The sequence below is a fragment of the Falco rusticolus genome, chromosome 17 (genome assembly GCF_015220075.1).
Source record: "Falco rusticolus isolate bFalRus1 chromosome 17, bFalRus1.pri, whole genome shotgun sequence".
Classification (NCBI taxonomy): domain Eukaryota; kingdom Metazoa; phylum Chordata; class Aves; order Falconiformes; family Falconidae; genus Falco; species Falco rusticolus.
The window spans coordinates 6135586-6157147 of record NC_051203.1 but is presented as its reverse complement, the minus strand read 5'-3'; the positions used below and the strand labels follow the sequence as shown (position 1 = coordinate 6157147).

The 21562-nt window shown below is 45.3% G+C and overlaps 3 protein-coding genes across 3 annotated transcripts; 2 read left to right on the top strand and 1 right to left on the bottom strand.

Moving 5' to 3' along the window:
• Positions 1-1936: 1936 nt before the first annotated feature.
• Positions 1937-5221, top strand: ADORA3 (adenosine A3 receptor). Its single transcript, XM_037410147.1, has 2 exons — positions 1937-2379; positions 3381-5221. The coding sequence occupies exons 1-2, from the start codon at positions 2030-2032 to the stop codon at positions 4006-4008; spliced, it is 978 nt and encodes a 325-aa protein (XP_037266044.1). The 5' UTR covers positions 1937-2029; the 3' UTR covers positions 4009-5221.
• Positions 5222-13037: 7816 nt separating this feature from the next.
• ATP5PB (ATP synthase peripheral stalk-membrane subunit b) lies at positions 13038-16322 on the bottom strand. Its single transcript, XM_037410151.1, has 7 exons — positions 16082-16322; positions 15921-15963; positions 15347-15492; positions 14687-14850; positions 14164-14289; positions 13774-13953; positions 13038-13194 (listed from the first exon to the last, which is right to left on the bottom strand). The coding sequence occupies exons 1-7, from the start codon at positions 16305-16307 to the stop codon at positions 13123-13125; spliced, it is 957 nt and encodes a 318-aa protein (XP_037266048.1). The 5' UTR covers positions 16308-16322; the 3' UTR covers positions 13038-13122.
• Positions 16247-21481, top strand: WDR77 (WD repeat domain 77). The gene is made up of 10 exons (XM_037410146.1): positions 16247-16456; positions 16579-16764; positions 16947-17088; positions 17161-17210; positions 17870-17940; positions 18334-18388; positions 18662-18733; positions 18834-18942; positions 19407-19475; positions 19688-21481. The coding sequence occupies exons 1-10, from the start codon at positions 16306-16308 to the stop codon at positions 19845-19847; spliced, it is 1065 nt and encodes a 354-aa protein (XP_037266043.1). The 5' UTR covers positions 16247-16305; the 3' UTR covers positions 19848-21481.
• The last annotated feature ends 81 nt before the right edge of the window (positions 21482-21562 follow it).

Here is a 21562-nt window from a genome sequence, read left to right as displayed (position 1 = left end):
GTGCCTAGCAGGGTGAATTAGCTGATGCACAGCTCTAAGGCATTGTGGCTAGACTGCTCTGTCTCTGAGCTTCTTTAAAACCTGCTCAGCCTATACTATACGCGGTGTAGGAGCAGCATCAAAGAAAACAGGGCCAGGGGACCTCGAGTGGTCCAGTCTGTTCCCCTGCCACAAAAAAAGGGGTGGGGAGGGCAAATCTGAAGACATTCAGCTGGATTTTGGGTAAGCAAAAGGCAAATGGAGGGAGAAACGTTTTCTGTTGACTCCGTGGCACAAGCTGCTGCCCCTAGGGCCCTGGGCAGTACTAAGTTCTCGTTCTCAGGAGCCGCGTTTACAGCGGGCACGGGGCGGCAGAGGAGGGTGGCCCCACTGAAGCCCCTGTAACTCAGCTTTGCAGTAGCTGTCTCTACAGGAGGCATCTGGCTGCAGCTACAAGGGTAGATGGCAGAAGAAGGAAGCTGGTGCTGAAGTCGAGGAGATGCATAGCAAGGGCAGGAAGCAGGGAGCACTCTTGCCCAAGCATGGCTGGCAGCCAGGAGGGCACAGGCTCCCCATGCCTGCTCAGAGCTGCAAAGTGCCAGCTGCCCACTCCATCCCAGGTACTTCCTGGAGAAACAACACATTCACCTTACAAAAGCCCAGCACACATCCCAGCTGTGACCTTCACATGCCTCTCCTGGGATTTATCCTGCACCCACAGACATCCTGTGTCAGATCTGATTAGAAAACCAGCAGAGCCCAGTTCAGCTGCAGACTAGGACTGTCTGTAGATGGTTCACCATCTTCCCAGCAGTAATTCTACCAAAACACCCCCTAGTCAAGAAGCACTTATATCAATTTCATGGTAGCGGAATTGAAGTCTCATAGTTTTCTGGCTCTGTCTCCTCCCAGGGCTGGTTTTACTTCCCCATTCTCAGTTTTGCCAGACAGCTGGGTGGAAGAGATGGTGGATTTGGTGTATGGGAAATCAAACGTTGCCCATGTTTGCTGAAGGCTTCGTTACACTAATACGGCACCATCTACCTAATCGTTTACTTGCTATTTGCTCATTCCCGGAAAGCGTGCATTTCTACGTGCCCGGGAGCCAGGCTACCCTCTGACCTGCAGGCTGACATGAGCTCACACGTTTGCATCCCTTTGCAGTTTCATCTGAAATGGAAGCAGCTCTTTCACTGCAGACCCACACCGAGGAGCAAGGCACCATGCACTGCCGGGCTCACCTGCAGCAAGCGGATCCCAGGTTTTGCACCCTCTCCCTGCTACTTCACGTCCCACACCTCCCCTCAGTTTCTCCACAGACAAAGCATAGGAAAGTATGCCAGTCTTTGAACACGCCTTGGTTGGTCACCTTACTGATTTCTAGCAGAAATGAGGGCTGTCACCACAAACACCACATGCATTACGACTGTTCTTGTGAGACTGAGAAAGGTCCAAGTAAAGAGCATTTTTCAGCCACCTCAGGGGCCTTAACTGAAATGGTATGCTTTGAATTAAATCAAGTATTGGAAATTAACAAAACACCCTTCTAAACCGCCCCGAACTGCTTCATTTCCTATAGTGACTGCAGAGGGATTATTTAGATTGATAAGTGACAGCTTTCACAGTAAATTCTGGTTACACTTCTCCCACTTCTAGAACTGTGGCTCGGAAGAGGAAGCAGCTGAAGTGTTTGCTTATAACACTGCTGGTACAGAGGCTTGTGGAAGCTTTTCCATTTTTTTTCCATCAAAATAGCTTTCCAAAGTACCTCACTGACAGCAGGCTGCTGAAGGGATGCTGTGAGCTTCAGGAGATGTGTCCAGAGAGGGGAGCGTTTCCTCGATGTTAAGGTATTTGTAGCTCTGTGGAAAGGCAACAGCTGATTTGCTGCCCGAGTGCTGAGGATTTGAATTCCTGGAAGAGGTTTGCAGACTGGAGAGTCACTGGAACTGAGCACCAGACGTTGAGGACAAATCCCACGCAGAGTCATCAATGCCCATGCCCCCTTCTGCAGTTCAAGCCAGGGTGGGAGCATCTCCAGCAACTCGCCATGCCAAACGACAGCCTGGTGCTGAGCAGCCTGGATTGGGTTTACATCAGTACCGAGTGCCTGGTTGCTTTGTTTGCCACCTTGGGTAACATCCTGGTCATCTGGGTGGTGAAGCTGAACTCGACATTTCAGAACACAACTCTGTACTTCGTTGTTTCCCTGGCGCTGGCTGACATCGCAGTAGGGGTCCTTGTCATGCCCCTGGCCATCGTGGTGAGTCTGGGCATCAGCATCCACTTCTACAACTGCCTATTTATGTGCTGCCTGATGGTGGTTTTCACCAATGCCTCCATCCTCTCCCTCCTGGCCATTGCAATCGACAGGTACCTGCGAGTGAAGCTGCCAACCAGGTGAGCACCGGACTGCCGTGGGCCCCTCCACCCACCCCCTCCTCCCAGCTTTCCCACACCCAGCCTCTGCCCCACAGGTGCCACCTCTTCCCTCCTACTTCACCTGGCCCTTTTCTGAGAAATAGTTACTCTCAATGCACACTTGCACATGGAGACAATAACCTGTGCCTAAAAGCCCACCCAAGCTGAGCTCTCTAGAGCAGGGACCACCCCCTGCAGCTGACAGTGCCACGCAGACAGACCCCGGGGCTGTTCGTGCACAGCTGGCACCTTGCTGTTATTGCCGGTCAGAATTTGGCCACAGCATGAGCGTGTGGTCAAACAGTTCGGTTCTCCAGCTGTTCTGTTAATTGCACAGGATACTGAGAGTACTACAAATTTCTTTGGGTTTCTGAGGCTAGTCTTAAATAAAATTCCTTTTAGTGTTTGCTGAAAATACAAAAGTAGTAACAGACTTACTAAGGGCTAACCTAAGAAGTCATTCACTTTCTATATTTGAATGGAAAAGTATGTAAGCTAGAAATGCAAAGCATAACCTCATACTAACAGGGAAAGGACCTATGAAACTGAAGAATGAAAGAAGAGTTTGGTCCTACAAATGGCATAAGCCAAATGTAAAGAGTGAGGTACACCCACGGAGGCAAAGAAATACAATAGGACTGCTAATGGTAGGAAAGCAATATGTAGGCAAGAGGGGCACTAAGATCATAATGAAACAAGAAATAGCCAAAACCATCAAATTATAAAGGTTTGCAAAAAGCAAAAACCATCAAAAAAAAAGAAGTTGTTAAGCATATTTCTTCTTATGGGTGCTGCAAAGCTACTGTTACAAATGAAGAGTTCGGGCTTGTCTCAAGATTCCATTTCCCTCCCACAAAAAGAGTTAATGCTCCATTTTGTGACAATGAACCTACAGTATTTGAACATGCGAGTTCTTGAAACCATCCTGAAGTATTTTAAACACTTCTGTTTAACACAACCTGGCTTTTCTTCCCCAACAGATATAAACTAATCACCACAGAGAGAAGAGTTTGGTGGGCACTGGGTTTGTGCTGGTCTCTGTCCCTGCTGGTAGGGTTAGTTCCCATGTTTGGATGGAACAAGGCAGAACCAAGAAGCTCTGACTTTCTCGTGTGTCGATTTACCTCTGTGATGAGGATGGATTACATGGTATATTTTGGCTTCTTCACATGGACCCTTGTCCCTCTGCTCATCATGTGTGCTCTGTATGTTGAGATCTTTTACATCATCCGGACAAAGCTAAGTCAAGGTACAACCAGTGTGAGAGGAGCAGGAGGTTTTTACAGACAGGAGTTCAAGACAGCCAAATCTCTAGCACTTGTTCTCTTCCTGTTTGCAATATCCTGGTTGCCTCTGTGCATTATAAACTGCATTTCCTATTTTTACCCTGAGTCTCAGATCCCCCCGTATTTCATGTACTTGGGAATCCTGTTATCCCATGCCAATTCTGCCATGAACCCCATTGTCTATGCTTGCAAGATAAAGAAGTTCAAAACCACATACCTTTTAATTTTAAGGACCTATATCCTGTGCAAAAACCCAGGCCCATTTGTTACAAACAACAGACCAACAGTCACAAATAAAGAGCGAGCGTTGACCTGCCAGTGAATACCAGACCACTGATAAACTGCTTGGTTAAGAAGCTCATGGGAAAAATGCGTGTTCTGTTTAATCTACTCCCACTCTCACACAAAGTGTTTTATGATAAGGGCAAGCTCCTCTCACTCAATCTGATGCACATTTGACATTAAACCCCAAAGGATCATTTATGATCTCCTGCCTTGTTGTACCCCAGAGAATTCTGCTTAGTTGTTGCTGTACCAAGCCCAGCTCTTTCAGGCAGGTGTTTTCATCTAACAGGACCTTCCAGTTCCAATTTGTTGGCTTGAGCGTTATTTGGTAGGCCAGCAACCCAAAGCACTATTTAAGGCGGCAGACTCTTTGCTCCCAGTTCCTCAGCAGGGATCCGTGACCAGCTGGTAAAAAAGTGTTGGCTCATTTCTAGTTTTAACTCAAAGCTAAGAATTCTTTTCATTATAACTTTGATTTCTCTTTTTGCCCATATAGGCCCTTTGCTCACACACAGCCAGGCTTGCCCCGACTTTTTTTTGGTCCAGTAGTACCAGTCCAATAAAATTAGAGCAGCAACACCACCACCTGCAGCTGACCCGCCTTGTGAAATTACCCCCACCTGCTCCTGCTGGCCCCACCGCTGTCCATGTCAGCTGGAAGGCCAGAAGCTGTGCTGACTTTGGTAAGTCTCCTCTTCTTTGGAGGGGATCCTGTCAGAGGGAGACTTTCACTGCTTTTAAGTCAGGACAGTGCTCACCCCAGAAGCCTGCAAAACAGACCTTGGACACAGAGCACCAGGCAAGAGCTGAACACACTGAAGCTATTCATTAGTGAGCTATGTTGGGGACAGGGCAGCATGCCAGGAAGAGATGACTGTCAAAAAGTCAATTAATGATATCTTTAAGTTCTTCCCTCCTCCCTCAGCTACCTGACAAGGATAGAATCAACTATCCCAAAACAACCAAGGATGCATTTCCCCGATTTGTTACTAAAACACATCCATTGCGGGGATTCTTCGTGCACAGTATATTCCCATGCTTAATTCTCCCTACAATCACAAACTGTTCTCATAACACCTGATATAAATGTAATTTGCTCAAGTCTTCTCTGTAAACCTGAGGAACAATTACTCTTTTGGTAGCAACCTGTTACAGATCTGAAGACTACTCTAAAGGTGTATGTAGGTATGTGTCTATATATGCTTTTGTATTAAATAGTTTCAAAATACAGAAAAGATACTTAAGAGAAATTCTGTGTGGGGTTGGTTTTTTTGGTTTTGTGCATATTTTTTTTGTTTTTGTTTTGTTCTGTTGTTTTTTTGGGTTTTTTTAGTAAGGATTGGTTGGGTCCACTGAAAAATAAGATAGATGTGTTCTTTGTTGTTGGTAATACAGCAGCTCACAATCCAGGCATGTCCTCACTGACTATTCTTACATCCTTTGTCTTCTCTGTCAGTTTAGACTAAATTTGAGTCTGGTCAACCTGTGCTGCAGCCAGTCTTGTCACATTTTCATGAATAATATAAATATTAGATGGATTTTATATTAATTCAGCCTGCTTGTCTCCTATGGCAATCAAAAAAGCAGCCTGCGTGAAACCTCCACACTGTTTTAAATTGATGTCCTGACTAGGACAGGACAGAAATTGCAGTAAATATTACACCACAGCTCACACAGCCTGTTTTTAGGCAACACAGGTCAAACTGAAAATAAGCCATTAAAGGTCAGGCTCTTTTTTCCCTATCTTTAAATAATAAAAGTGGTCTAGAAGAAGCAGAAAAGGGAGTGCATCATTCTGTTATTTATCTCAGAAAGTGTTGGCATCTGCTCCTTTAGCTGAGATCAGACATCTCAATTTATTATCTGATGTAACCCTCGTCACAGGCCAAAGCTCTGCCCTGTTACACAGTTCAACTCTATAAATAAACAGGCCAGCAAAGGAAGTCACTGCATAAGTACCTCAGAATTTTGCTGCATAATCTGTCATTATGAGTTGATAGGACTGATTGCTTTCAGCAGAAAAAACAGGTCTCACCTAAAGAGCAGAAAATTACTCGTTAGAATGATGCACAGCAAACTTTGCCTATGTAATTCTGAGAAACTGAGAGAAGAGGGAGCAACAGCACACCAAATTCCCAGCAGGCTGCCAGACAAGCTCCAAGAGAACAAGGCATAAGGATACGGAGGAAGAACAGAAACAGAGAGAACGGAGTAGGGGAAGCCGCTCTGCCTTCTGAAAGCAAGCTGCAAAGGAGAGCAGTCTCAGCGAGCTGACTGACCCTGCTCAGCCCCCCAAGAGGGAACTCCAGGCAACGGCTCCCTTCTTAGTGACGAAGCAGGACGCTCACCACAGCGGGACCCAGCCTCTCTCCGTAAGGCACCCAGAGGAGGTGTCCCACTGCAGGAGAGGGCTCATCAGCTGGCTTCTGCCCGTGGCGGTGCCAACTGGAAGAAGTTCACAGGTCTAGGTCCCTGGCTCCCACTCCCAGCAGTTACTCTGGAAATGGTTGTGGCATTCAGCTCCAGAGACAGATCAAACAGGCTGAATGATGCTTAAACTAGATGTGAAGATGGGTGAAGGTATGTACCAACAGTCCACGTGTATACAAAGTATCACTCAGGGAGAGCAATCAATTTAGCTCTCCTGTGAGAGCTGACTCATTGCTGGCTGAGGGAAATGCACCCTGACAATCACGTCAGCATCACCGCTGTAGCTCTAATAATTCATCCTTTTAACACTGCAACCAGATGTCAATTGCAAAATGCCAGGAAATATCATAAGGCACTACCGTCCATGCATCCTCCAAAGCGTCATTTAACCCGTGAGCCATTTCCACCCACCCTCCTAGGGCTGGACAATTTGTACCGGACTTGCCCACACCTAGGCAAATCCCTTGCGAATTCCTGCTGTGAAAGCTTGTCTTTAGGTAGACCACGAGTACAAACACCTCTAGCAGAAACTTACTGAAGTAGTGAAAATAGGAGAGCCAGAACAGTGAAACAAAGAGCACACAACCCCTCCTCTATTCAGATTAGAAGATGCAATTGTCCCAAATTCTGCTAGCTGTCTATATAACACAGTTGGCTGGTGGCTACCATTAAAAGCTGTGTACAACTATACAGAGCTCTTGGCACAGGAAAGGGAGAGACAGACAGATGCTCTGGGATGAGGGGACTCACTAGCAGCCACACAACAAATAGGGGGATGTCTGTCACCCTCCTTCTGCAAGGGCTGTTTACACACTCTGCTCTCTAGGTAGGCACACAAAATCGCCGCACTGTAGTCTGCAGTGTTTCACAGAGTACATGAAATGGTCATGTTCAGTCTCAGTACAACTCAGAGTGAGGAAACACCTACGTGAAAAACACAGTAGCTGGGCTGGGGGTAGCCTGTGGTATGTCACCTTTTCTTGAATTTCTAACATAAGATCTAACAGCATCTTACACAGGAAGGTAGTGTTCTTGTTGGTATGGTGGAATAACCTCTGTACAAGCCAAGTAAATTTTCAGATCTCCTTATTTCTCAACTGCTGTCAGGCAGCAGAGTAACACTTATATTAAACAAAACCAAAAAAAACCCCCAAACACAAAAATGTGCACCAACCACAATTATCCCTTGTGAATCTCTCAGCAGCTAGCTGCACATTTTGAGGAGTAATGCGGTATTTTCGCTATTAAATAGTACTTGAAGAAACTGCCACGACTTGAGATGAGAATAGATAACAGGAAAACAAAGACCGCAAGTTCTACCCCTGACCCCGTAAAACTGTCGGGCCACAATGCCTCTTCAGGCAGACTCTGGAATGTAACAGTGTTTGTACATCTGCTTTTCGGTGGTCGCCCGAACTTCTACCAACTTCTGCAGTCACAAAGGCAGGACAACCCAAGAGAGCTGGCAGAGGTGGAGCCACTGCTCTGCTAACTGCTCGTTGGAAAGACACCGAAGGCACCACAGCCGAGCTGAGCGGCAGCCAGCTGCCCATCTGCGGCTTCGTGCTGCCATCAGGCGGTACGACCCGAGGCAATGGTCCTGCCAAAGAGGTTCCTCTAGAGGGGTGTTCGCAACAGCAGGCACGCGAACATCTGCATTTGCAGAAAAGAGAAATACCTGCAAGAATCTGACATGCTCTGGTGACCAGAAACAAGGAGGCTGCCGACGCCCTGAAGGCTGAGGCGGCAGGGAACTCCGCTCGGATTCAGCCTTGCAGGAGAAGTGCTGAACAACAGATGGAGATCACTATACTTACCCAGGCAACAAACCTTCCACCCCTGGGCACAGAATGTGCAGAGAAGCTTCTCTGTGGCTGCTAAGACGGAGTCATTCGTGGTAATTTATTCCCCAGTTTATGAAAAAGGGATGATTTCTCACTCTTTACAATATATTTAGAATGCTACAGGTAATAACACGTAAATGAGCATTTCCCAAAATGTTCACTGTCACACTATGACTGTGCATTCTTTTATGCGACCCAATCAGGAAGCAGATGTTTGTATACAAACAGTTCATTATCATAACTTCAATAAGCAGAAAATAACTAATCAGGGCACTTGGCAATCAAAAACCAAGAAAAATGCTATAGTCTGTGACGGAAAAGGGAAATGTTAGGGCAGACAAACAGGTGCAGAGTATCACTTCCATTGTTCAACTCCCTTTGGTAGCTCAAAGCAATAGTAAACACACAAACAGAAACTTTAAAAGTGCAGCAAGATTTCTACAGGAAATATGGTATAAAAAGCCATTTGTCCACAGCCATTGACAAGCAGTTTGGAATAGGAGACATTAGTTTCCCTCTGTAGCTATAGGATCAGTTGATGGTACCTACAGCAGTGCTGGCATTTCTCAGAGCAACACAGGCCTTAATATAACGTCCTGGTAGCATTTGATGTCAGCATCTTCATTTCACTAGAAACTTCATCATCACACAGCCATTGGCATCCCACTCTGCTGGAAGACCAGAGTGGCATAGGCAACCTCATTCTGGGGCTGTGAAAGAAACTGCAAATATTAGAGAGTGTGCAAGCATCGCATCTCAGCATGAATGTCTTGCTTTTAATTTGTCCTCAATGCTACACACCATAAACAGTCACAGTGTGTCCCTGCACATGGGAAATTAGTAAATGCTATGGCGCTGGATCAGACCAGTTTTCAGTCTAGCTCAGGATCCTGGGTCAACTCTGCATCAACTCCAAAGAATCAACATAATGAAGGAAAACTGCAGAAATGCTTGCCCTTTGAAAAGGTTTTCCCCTGACCTGCCTTATTAGTGGTTTAGTTCTGTCCCAGAACCCTTGAAATACATGGGGAGTATGGCATTTGAGCCCTGTGATAACAGAGAAGGAATGTCTTTCCTCCTACTGTCCAGGTACCTCCCTCAGGTAACTCCCTGGACTACTTATAAACACAGGCTGAAGCCTTGGATGCACAAAAGAGAGCACGTTTCCTTAGCCAAAAGAACTGTCGACTAACACTCAAGTCTCACAAACACAAATCTCTTTTCTCCCTATTCAGATTTGTATTTACCATTCTATCAAGAATCTGAAGTCTCTGCCCGAAGTATTAGAAATAGTAGCTGTGACCTTTACCTGGACGTTCCTAGCACATTCCTCAGTCACCGTCTGAGAGGGAACTTGCTCTTGTGAACTTTGGTGGCATCTCTTACACCCTAGGCAGGAGAGGGATACCAGCCTCAGCTGTCTGCACCATGCTTGGAGAGACAGCGCAAGAGAGGCTCAAACGCATGGTGACAGAGCGTGTGGCTTAGACGCAGCTTGTAAAGCCTGTCACAGCCCTTTGCTGCAAAGCGAGCAGCTTGGTAGCCCAAGTCCCTGCACACCTGTTGGAAGTGGCTAGGATGAAAGCAATTGACACATCTGGTGAGAATTCTGTGTGGCCAGTGTTAGGACAAGAAAAAACAACAAAACAACCCACCACAACTCATCAGTGCTGAAGTTAATTCTTCCATGAAAACAGCCCCTGGGATAACTCCTCATTACTGTCAGGAATGATGTGTTGGTCAATACATTAATTATTCAAGGCAGACATCATTTGAGCCTCTTTCAAAGTAACTTCTGTAGAAGTTACTTTGAAACCCTAGTGCTCCAAGATGCAGCTCAAAGAACATGGAAACAGCACCATCAGGTTAAGATGTGCAGCACGAGGTGTTAAACACTTCCCTGCCACTAGCTCTGGATCATCCTGCTGCTGTTATTCCCTCTGCTGTGCCACTTACTTTTTCTGAAGATGTGGGTGATTGCAAAAAACAGAAAAGTCAACACGATGCCAGAGATAAAGGCTAGCGACACGTAGAGTATTTCATGGCTGTTGATAGACAGAAAATAGTGTCAGAATCCCCAGTTTTAACAGGTGTTGAAGAATCAGTGGTGCTCAAATTCAAACTTTATGAACACATCATTTACCCCAAGCCCCACAAGATTAAAAGGTGTGTGTTAAGCATCACTGTGAATTATCTAGTGCAGACTAAGAAATTCTAAGCAGCCTTTTAAAATCCCAAGACAAATGCATTACATTTAACTCCTCCCTTACGGGAGGAGTCCGCAGTCTCAGGGAACCCTGTGTTTGAAGTCAGGAAATAAAGGTGGAACATTTACTTATCAATCCAGCATTTGACTTCTGAAGATTTCAAATCAGCTGCAGAGGTATATACAGTGGTATACCAAGTAACAGTAGTGGGAATGGGTTCTGGTGTAACTGGAAGTGAATAGAAAAAATAATAAATATATATACACATACCAAAAACAACATATATCAACACCTGCTTTTAAAACGTGGTAGTTTCTCCAGTAAAATTACAAGCAGCAAGAGGCATGTGCCTATCCAAGTTAATATTATTGTAAGCATAACTCTTCTCTGTCAGAGGGCTGAAGGTGGAAACACCAGGCAGAAAAATCATAGTTTCTAACATTACTGTCACACAGCAGCCTTCAGGAGCCATGCAGTTCTTCCCCAAATGCATACATCTGCTAAGCTGCCCCCACAGCAGCCCTTTTTGACTCAGGACAGTATCAACTTAGTCAAGAATACTGCACCTAAGAAAACTCCGTAAGGAAAAAAAATACCTGTATTCGCATTTGAGGAACCACTTCCCATTCTCGCTCCAAACACTAACAGTGAGAGAAGCTAAAAGGAAGGGGGTGAGGGGGAAGAAAAAAAAAGGTTGTATTTATGTATATATATGTACACACATACACTAGAGCAAAACAAACCTGTCACCATCTTTCTAACTCATACACTTTATTTAGTTTTTATCCATTTCTCAGACCTCTTACACAAAGCGGCACAAAGCCACAGCAGCAAACCTGGCAACTACTCAGGCGGACTCCTACTTCCCAGTGTCTTGGTCCTACACCTGTATGTGCATGCTCACTATGCTTTGATGAACATGCTATCTTCTTTCAAAAAAATGCAGTATATTTAATAACTAAAAAAGCACCCACAGTATTATTTTTGCAGCAGCTAGAACAGTGAGCTTTATGGACATTATCATCAGAAGCACCTTTGAAAAAAAAAAAAGTGCCTTTATGTTTTGCTTTCTCAAGTTACACTTGATTTTTTTCCACCAAAGCAAGAACTATAACTTTTTTTTCTCAAGTTTGGGGGTGGAATTGTAAAGATAGGGAAAGATTGGTCTACTACATATTTCCTACCCTGGTTTTTCTCACTACACAACTTGCAAACTGCACATTACAACATGAAAGTTTTGCCAACAACTTCAAAGTAAGCATCCTGATCTCTGTTGCTGTCATCTTCTTCTACCACACGTCACTCGCTGCCCAAATTCCAAGAGTCAAACCGTTAAAATGCCCCAGTTTCCTACACGGCATCTGAAAGTGCATCATTTGCAGTAATAAGACAATTAAGCAATACAGCTCTATCTTACCTCCCACCATAGAGCTGCTGCCCACCTGCCGGTGGAAAACTCCTGGAGTGTTAGCACAGCAGTTTACCACTTGCTTTGTGAAAACTCTATCAAACTAGTTAAAGCTCAAGTGTCATTCGACTATGGGGTTACACAAATGTGGAAGTTGAGCAACTTCACTTTTTTTTTAATTAAAAAGAAACAGGAAACTATGAAAGATGTCTGCAATCTCAGAAGAGTTATAAAGTCAGCTTCAGCTTAAGTTACCTTACTTTTAAGTAAGGTTCTTACCCTCTAAAGAACACCTGTTTTGCTTAACTATTGTATTGAAAAGCATAGAAAAGTGCTATTTTACCAACTCCACTAGAAGCATTTCCCTACTGTGGACCCAATCCATACAAAGGAAGCACATAAGCACACCCTTAGTCTGCCTAAGTTTATTTACTAAATAAATCGCTTTCCAACACAGAAAGGATGAGATTTCACATAGGTAGGTGCTTTCCTCAGCTAGGTCATTTGAGATGTAACAAAATCCTTTAGGGAGAAAGTTTTCTCTAAGAAAATGAAAGGGCTTATACTGCATATTATCATAATACACATAAAACAGTTTTCCTCATTACACAAAAAAAGAATCTTTCCGAAAATGTCCACCCTCTAGAATAAGGTTATCCGTTTCATTGTTTTAAACTTAATATTGGTGACTTCACTTGAAGCCAAGTTTTCTGGTAGCTTCTGGTAAGTTTCTTACCAGCTACGTCCTCATTTCCACAGAACAGGAAGGTGCTTTCACCGCTGCTTGAAGCTTTGTTATAAGAAGTGCTCCTTCCAGTACACTTTTAAAATGAGGATATTCATTTAGAGGACCTCCCAGTATTGGACCAGATGAACAAGAGCACTGGCACTCATTTTGATTTTAGAACACATTTACAGCTACAGCCAATATCTACAGGTCATTATCACACAGAATTCTAAACCAAAAACTGACCACTGTACTAGCACCAGATTTTTCACTGCGAAGTTCTGTTATCTCTGGAAGTGCTCATGACCAAACAAGGAACCAAACAGAACAGCACATACTGCGGTTGCAAATAATTGCCCACTACAAACTGGACTGGCTTATGTGACTGATCTGGCTACTTCAAACATGAAAAGGAAATCTTTGTCGCTACTGCTAGTGAAAGACAGCAGATTGTTTTGTTTGTTTGTTTAATGACACTTTAGAATTATACAGTTTCCAACAGTAATGCGACAAATGTCAGTGGAATCAGACGTAGCTACACTGCTGCCTGGGCACTCTTCGATAACGCCTTCAGGTCCAAAATGCACTTTGCAATGCTTTCCTTCTGCTGCAAAAGAAAGGAAGAGAGCTTTCAGATGACAGACTTTATGAAACACATTGAAACAAGCAAAATATGCATTCTAATGCATTTTAGATAATCCTTTCTAGACCCGTAAAATGAGTTACAGATTAAAAGGGATAGAATTATAGCTCATGAAGTCAGAGATTCAAATCCAAACAGTGATCTGCATGCAGTGCTAGGAACATGTTTTCTTTTTTTCTTCTCAGCTTCATCCCGTAAGAGAAAGGACATTTAGAGCCCATCTGCAGATTTTAAACTGCCATTGTCTTACACTGAGAATTTTGCAAGTGAGTTCCCTCATCTGTTACCTACACAATTTATCACAAGCTTAGCTCTGCTGCAACAAACCCACACATGATTCTAGCTTAAATCACCAGCAACACAAGCACCTGGTACCTAGTAAGTGGACTCATTAGCTTTTAATCAGCAGCAGGAATGCCCTGCAGCCACATTTAGAAGTCACCCAAAGATGACCTATCATCTTCTGGCTTAAGCCAGAATCACTGGACAGCAAATGTTTGTATAGGCTAAAATGTAAAACAGATTTTAAAAAAAAGCAAGTACCTGTTGAGGTGTGATGCTCTGAACCACATTCTTCTCCACCCACTGAATCATGTGATCTTGTTCTTTCTGACGCTTTAAATTCTGCATAGCCACTTGATAGTCCAGCCTTTTCTTTACTTCATTGTACACTGTCAGTAATCTTTCTCGATAATTAGTTTCCAGCAACATAGCAATATTATTCTAGACACAGAAAATGAAATTAAAAGGTTAACATTCAGCAAGAATACAACACAGCAGAACACATTCTATAACAAAAGATCAGGTGGAACTGGTCCTGTCTGCAATACACAGAGGGTAAATGGTTTGTTACTTGTTAGCAGTTTAAAAGGCACCCAGATTACATAGCAGAGGATCACAGTGGAAATGAACAGCAGCACTGCAACTACGTACTCGCTTAGCGTCAAAGAGGTAACTGCGGCCTTCGACCCGCCATTGCTCCTTCTTCTCCTGTTCAATGGCAGTCTCAAGGTCCTTGATAGCTGCATTTTTCACAGCTGAAGCTTCAGCAATTTTGTCCTGAAAGAAACAAAACATATGTTTCAGAATGAAAGTATGATGCAAGGTGATGTGTAATTAACAGTGATCTGTAATTACTTCTGAAGTTCTGCACTAACATTTGAAAAATGTCTGCATGAACTGGATTGTGCCAGGGCTGAGGTTAAAGGATGGCAAGAGGGAAGAATCAGGGTTTATAATCAACTATCCTTTCAAAAAAAAATTCTGCTGGCATATTTTATTTTTTAAGACTTATGCAACACCACCAACACAAGATCTAACCTATACCTTATTTTAGCATCATTCTGAAAATATTAAGACTCAGATTTTTATGATAGCCTGGACACAGTACTCTTAAATATTTAAGCAAACAACTTAGAATAGTTACTACTACATTTGATTTGGTTTCTTTTGTTACCTCATTAAGTTTGTCAGCAAAAGCTGCTACAGCAGACCCATATTTTTTTACACCATAAATGATGATTGATATTATGCAGGCAGCTGCAACTGTCTCATGGTTAACAACATAGATTTCCTTAGAAAGCAAGTAAAGCACAAGTCCAGTTCCCAACATGTAAGGACCTAAAGAGAAAATGAACAGCATTATTTACACAAAGCATAAAGAGGCTCACTGAAGTCAGACCTAAGAAACAGCTAGTTTAAGGCTTACAAGATCAGGAAACGTTCCCTCCTACTGTAACAGAAAGTAGAAACCCAACACCACCACAAAGAAGGGTGCTCACCAGAAGTGGAAGCAACCTGCACCTTACATGGGATGTGCTGCTTCTGCTTATTCAGAACCAAGCAAAAATCTCTGTTTAAATATTCTGAGGGTCAGCAAGCAAATAAATTCCCCTGCAAGACCAAGCTCGTGATGCTCTTTTAGCCTTTATTTGAAGCACAGGTACCTAGCTTCAGAGCCAGGAAGCACTGCACTGGCTCATCCTTCACACCCTCCTTCTGCATATGCAAAAAATAATCTTCCCTAGTATTTTACCTTTTCAGCATCCAGAAGCAGTGGACAGAACTAAATAACTACATATACATTTTTAGAAAAAAGTAAAAGCATATTATTAACCTGTAACTCCTGTTTTAGGATAGAGAAACTGGAAAAACTCCTCAGGGATCAAACCATAACGAACTTCTCCTCCTTTCTCAGGCAGAGGTGGCAAAGGAGCCAAACACTGCTGAGTGGTATGCAGGGGTCTTGAGGTGTGCAATACTCTATAAACAATAAAAGAGTTTCTATTAAGCTTCTTATTAAAAAGACCCCAAAAGCCAACACAAAAAAAGCCACCCTTAGATAAGGCTCACACACACTTCCAATTAAATAGGCTGGCATTCATTAGACACGCCTCCTTTGAAGAAGTGGGTGGGACTAGATAACCTCCAGAGGTTCCTGCCGACCGTAATTATTTTATAACGCTACAACATTAATTAGAAACATAAAGACAAGACCCCAGAGCAACATTATTTCCAAACAACCACCAGCAGGTTTCCAAGTCGCTCCCAGGCCTCCTCAGAGCCCATCGCTAGGAGGGGCCGCCAGCCCAGCCGGGCCACCCGGTTCACCAGCGGCGCCGCTAGGCCCCAGCCAGAGGTCAAAGCCCTCAGGCTGACTGCCGAGGCCCCGGGCCGTCCCCGGTACTCACCCCACGGCGACGGGAGGCGCCAGGCTCCTCAGCGCAGCCGGGGCTGAGGGAAGAAGAGGGACAGCGAGGGCGTCAGGACAGAACTCAGCTAGGACAGGACAACCCACTGCCCACCACCCCCACCCCAGGTAGAAGGTACTTCCCCCCCCCCCGCGGCTCACCAGCGCGAAGAACGAGGCGGGAGAGCATGGCGGGCGGGCCGAGCCGGGCAGCGACACGACCCACTTCGTCCCGGTGACCGCCTGGCGCCTCCGCACCAAGATGGCGGTAGGGAAGATCTCGCGAGAGGAGCACGACGGGGCGGGCCGGGCCGGGAACTCTCGCGAGAGGCAACGGCGCGGGAGCACGTGGGGGCGCCACCGGCCCCGCTCCCGCCGCTGCCGCCATGGAGGAGCCGCCGCCCGAGCAGCCCCCGCCGCCCCCCGCGGCCCCGGCGGACGGGGAGGCCGCAGCCGCGGCCGGCCCCGAGTGGAACATCCCGCCCAACGCGCCCGCCTGCATGGAGCGGCACCTGGAGGGCGCGCACTACCGCGCAGGTAGCGGGGCCGCGGGCAGGCCGGGCCGGGGAGGGAGCGGGGGCGCGGGGGCCGGGCCGGGCCGGGCCTGTCGGGGAGCGGCGGCGGGCGTTCACCGGTCTGTCCCCTCGGCTCTCCCGCAGACGGGGCCCTGCTGCTGGGCGCCTCGGGGCTGAGCGGGCGCTGCTGGACTGGCTCCCTCTGGGTCTTCGCCGACCCCCGCCGCGCCCCCAGCGAGGGCTTCTGCACCGCCGGCGTCCAGACGGAAGCGGGTGTCGCCGACCTGTGCTGGGTGGCGGACAGGGGCATCCTGGTGGCCTCCGACTCCGGTAAGCAATGGGGATCCCCCCCCAGGCTGAGGTGTGTGCACCCCCTCACCCGCCCGCCCGGTAGATGTGGGTCCTCCCCCCTCACTGTGGGTGGGTGTCCCCCCCCTTACTCCCCCCACTCTAGGTGGGTCTCCCCCACCTCACCCCCCAGCTGAGGTGGGTGCTCCCCCGGCTTCCCCCAGGCGCCGTGGAGCTGTGGGAGCTGGATGAGAACGAAACCCTCATCGTTAACAAGTTCTGTAAATACGAGCACGATGACATCACGATGACGGTGGCCGTCCTGGCCGGCAGCACTCAGGCTGTCAGCGGTGGCATGGACTTCTGGTGAGTGTCCCCAGGCTGGCTGCCATGTGCTAGGGCTGGTGCTGGGTGCTGACTGCTCACTCTTGTCCACAGCGTGAAGGTCTGGGACCTCCCACAGCAAACGGTGCTACACTCCTACAGAGGTGAGTGCCACGCTGGCCCTGGCCCCTAGCTCCTCCTGGCCCCTCACTGGTTGCTGCAGCATCACTGGTTGTCTCCCACCTACTGAGCCACGCTTGGGGCCGTGATCTAATGTTTACTAGTCTGTGAAGTTTCTGACACAGCCTTTTATTTTGTCTGTTGTTCATTTCTGTCTGCAGAACGAATGCTGTAAGGCTTACCTTGCCATGCATTTCTTAAGTGTATTTTAGAGTACTACTTCTGTACTGAAATCTTTCCTTCACCTGCATATGATTGTGTGATCTCCTAACCCATATTTGTTTTGAACAGCAGCACATTAGAGATGTTGATCTCTGGAGATGTGGTATTGTGATCTCCAGCCACAGCAGAGGCCATACTCTGCTTGATCCTCTCCCCCCAGCCCCTTTGTAACTGCCCTCTTGTCTGGAGAGTCTTCCTCAAGCTTATGCATGTCACAGGGACTTGACTGCAGTGGCTGTGGTTCGATTTGGCAGCTCATCAGTTTGGTACAAAGCAGTTGGCTATTACCAAGTAGAAGTTACCCTGTATCTGGGCATAAACTATTCTTATTTATATTGCTGTGCCTTCAGAGGTCCTTGGGAATACGTGGGAAAGTTGGATACAATCTTTGAGCCTCTTTATCCTTTTGTGCTTTTGGTAGCTCACTCCGATTCAGTGACATGTGTGGCTTCCTGTCCTGGTAAGGACACTGTGTTCCTGTCCTGTGCTGAGGTAAAGCTCTCTCTCGCTCGTTCTCTAATTCTACCCAATAAAAATGAGATACAGCTTCAGTTATTTACAGTTAAATGCACTTACTGAGAAACCACCTGTTGTGTTGCAAGCTGCATACATGTGTTATTTCAGTTTGCAGTCTGATGAGTTGACAGTCGGCTTACCAAGCTGATTTCTACAGGTTTGTATTAAAATGTGGGAGCTCCTTGGCTTGTCCTGGGGATGACTGAAGGAGCTAACTTGCAGTTAACGGCAGCATCATTTCAACACAAAGGAAGAGGTGGTGTGGTTTTGAATTTGGGTCAATAGTAGTTCTGCAGTGAATCTGAATTTATGCCTACTCCCTACCACAAAGAAATTGTAAAAATCTTTTTGTTCACTTTGGATTTGTAGGACAGCAGAACTCTACTCTGGGACACCAGATGCCCCAAACCAGCTACTCGAATTGGTATGTTTCTCTATGCAGTCACTGCTTGTGTATGAGTTTTTGTTGGAAGAAACAAAGTATTTTATGCCAGACTTCGCTACATCTAATGACAAATCGAGGGGTGTGACCATTTAGGCAGAAAAGTCTATTAAAACCAAAAGGAGTCTAACTATCACAGAAGTACAATAAGTGTTAAAATATTTGTCTTAGTGGCCTAGCAGTGCTAAATGAGATAGTGCGGCAACATCTTTGTGCTGACTCTTTTCACACTCATCCCACTTCATTTACTCACAGTTTGCAGTGCCTGTAATCATGTCCCTACCTCAGTCATGTGGCATCCACAGAAAAGTGACATCTTTGCTTTGGGTAAGAAGTGACCTTATTATTTGACTTTTCATCAGACAAATCAAGGTCTGTCTGTTCTCATGACAGTTTTGCTAATAACTTCATTCTTTCTCTCTTAAAGGTGATGAAAATGGAACAGTCGCACTAGTAGACACAAGGAATCCCGATTCTGCCCTCAGCGCCACTGTGCATACCCGAAGTATCACAGGGTTTGCATTTTCTGCACATAGGTACAGTCTGATGTACTGGCATAGAATGTGTGATTACATACACTTGAAAGCCTTATTTCTTTTTAGAATAAATGTATGAGTACTAGGTTTGGTCTTTTTATCAAGAAGATCAATAGTGAAGAATAGAGGAAAACGAACAATATCTCATTTTTTATAAGACGTGTGAATGTACATGAGAACACTTTGGCAGTATTCAGATTTATTGACCTGGTCACTGTGGGAATTTTTCTAATTACAGTCACCTCTGCCTGAAGGAGGATTACTTGCTTTCCAATGCTAATAGAATATTCTTGCTTCATATGCTGCAACCTGCCAAATGATGAAGAAAACATTTTTCTAAGACTTAGTGTGTTAATTTACTGTACCTCGGTCAGCTCACTAAGTGTGTTTTTCACAAGTTTATCCTCAAGAAGCTTTCTTGTATTTGATTGTTCTAACTGTGGTCTCATCTCTGTCCTCTCTAGTTCACCCTTACTGGCTTCGATCAGTGAAGACTGCTCAGTAGCTGTTCTTGACTCAGAGCTCTCAGAGGTGTAAGTACTAGGCGGACTGTATTCACTACTGTGGCTGTTTGTCTTGCTGCCTTCCCATTAAGTTGGTTATTTATCCATACGCTGAGTGGAAAACGCGATTCTGCTTAAGTGGGGGAGCATCATTCTAATAAACTAGCAGTTAGGAATTGCAGAAGCCCATAAACTGTTAAGTGACAATGCTTTATGGCTAACGGACTGTTTGTGTCTTCCAGGTTCAGAAACCGTTCTCATCAAGACTTTGTAAAAGGCTTATCATGGTCTCCTTCAGACAATGCCTTGCTCACCACAGTTGGATGGGATCATCAGGTTTTACATCACACTGTCCCCATACCAACTGGTGAAGCTTCTGGAGTCAACTGTGTAAAAGAATAGTTTTATAAACTCACGGTCCAAATTCCTTCCTGGCATTACTTTGATTCTGCTGAAGTCAAAGGTGTGTGTGAACTGGAGCGGGTATGGTCTGTTGTCTGCCTTGAAGCTTGTGACTAAGAAGATTCCTGTAGTAATTTTGAGTTAGGCATAAGTTAGTTACAAACCAAGCTTTACCCTCTCAGGAGCTGGCTTCACCTGTGATAAGACTTCAGTATTTTACCCAGAGAAAATTGACTTCAGGCACAGAGGAGAGAGACAGGGAATTAGGTATAATTGGGGAAAAAAAAAAAAAAAAAAAAGGACTTGATCCCTCCCTCAGTTCTGCAAACCATCCATGGAATTAATAGAAGCATTTTTTTGGGGAGGTTAAAAACAGAACCTCTTGTTAGTTGGATGTGAGAGCCTCACTTTTGCGTAAAGTTCTTTGCTACATAAATAAATTCTTCCAACCCAATGGGGAGACATGTTAGCATTTAAAGACTAGAAGGGTACCACTGTTGTCCTTAAAGCAGCATTTGGTTTAGGGCTGGTCTTCAATATCTGCTAGCCTGGATCCTGTGGCGAGCGCTGTTGTATGTGCTGGTATCGGAATAGCAGCGTTTGGTGTGAGGAGTCTCAGATGCTGTGTGATAAGGATCCCAGCTGTAGCCCTGTAATTAAACACCTTCGTGATAGCACGTGATACTGCAACCTGTGATGCTCAGCATTGGCCTGGCAGCTGAGGCCAGCTCAAAGGGGCTGTTAACTGTAGGAAGTTAGCACTGTTTGACACCGTGCTTCATCTCCTCTGTGCTGAAGACAACTTATTCAGAGATAAGACCTGTGAACAAAAGTTTATGTAAGGGGAAAAACTGGACTAAGGACTTCAGTTTTCGTTTGCTTGCTCCTAGAAACAGACTCTGCTTAGTGATAAATAAGCCTCCTTATGCACTTGTGATAAGTGACTTTGTGCTGGTGACTGAGGGGGTCACGCATTCCCAGAATCCCCAAAATGGACTCCATGTAATCCTTAGAGGTGTTTTTGTAATATACCACATACTTTTCAAACTAAACTGTTGCCCTGGAACATACTTAACTGACAAAAATATCATTGCTCTGCATGCATTGCCACTGCTCTAGGCTCCTGGACAGAATAAAGCAGGTCCTGACTAATGAAACAAAAATACTATCGAAGTGAATGCTACTCCTGTTCCTTTAGCATGATGGCAACGCTAAAGTGTACACCGCTTCCAGTTCCATTATGCAGTTCCACCCCTGCATAAACGTAGGTTTTAGTTGATCCACATTGTGCAGAGCCCACAAGAGATTTTTAGGCAGACTAAGCCTTCCCAGGCTCTGTACTTTTTTCATCTTTTTCAACCTCATTTGCTGCTTTTTTAATTCCCACGTGATATAGGTGTTTACAGAGCAAACTTCTCCATCTAGAGCAGTGTATGACAAGGAAAAGGTAACTGATTATAAGAACTGACAAGTTTCCTCAAAAGTACCCCTTGAACAACCAGAAGAGTTACCTGTTACGGACCTCTGATGTGTACTGCAAACTAAAACAGGTCTTGTGCTGTTTGTGAAAAAGTTGTTTTGGAAAAAGTGGAAGACTGTTTTTAAATAAATCATAGTTTTCATTTGTAACTGGGTATATGTTTCACCAGGCTACTTCTGTAGTATCGAAGAGCCACCTGAGATCATTCACACAGTCAAAGTTGTGATTTCAGTCC

Bases quoted from the DNA above. Each gene is read 5' to 3' on its own strand.
- ADORA3 (XM_037410147.1), top strand. From the start codon at position 2,030: ATGCCAAACGACAGCCTGGTGCTGAGCAGCCTGGATTGGGTTTACATC. The intron at 2,380-3,380 runs GTGAGCACCGGA...CTTCCCCAACAG, and splicing joins CGAGTGAAGCTGCCAACCAG to ATATAAACTAATCACCACAG.
- WDR77 (XM_037410146.1), top strand. From the start codon at position 16,306: ATGGAGGAGCCGCCGCCCGAGCAGCCCCCGCCGCCCCCCGCGGCCCCG. The intron at 16,765-16,946 runs GTAAGCAATGGG...GGCTTCCCCCAG, and splicing joins CCTGGTGGCCTCCGACTCCG to GCGCCGTGGAGCTGTGGGAG. The intron at 17,089-17,160 runs GTGAGTGTCCCC...TCTTGTCCACAG, and splicing joins AGCGGTGGCATGGACTTCTG to CGTGAAGGTCTGGGACCTCC.
- ATP5PB (XM_037410151.1), bottom strand. From the start codon at position 16,307: ATGGCGGCAGCGGCGGGAGCGGGGCCGGTGGCGCCCCCACGTGCTCCC. The intron at 15,964-16,081 runs GTGAGCCGCGGG...TTCTTCCCTCAG, and splicing joins CCGCCTCGTTCTTCGCGCTG to CCCCGGCTGCGCTGAGGAGC. The intron at 13,195-13,773 runs GTACTTGCTTTT...TTTCTTTTGCAG, and splicing joins AGAGCATCACACCTCAACAG to CAGAAGGAAAGCATTGCAAA.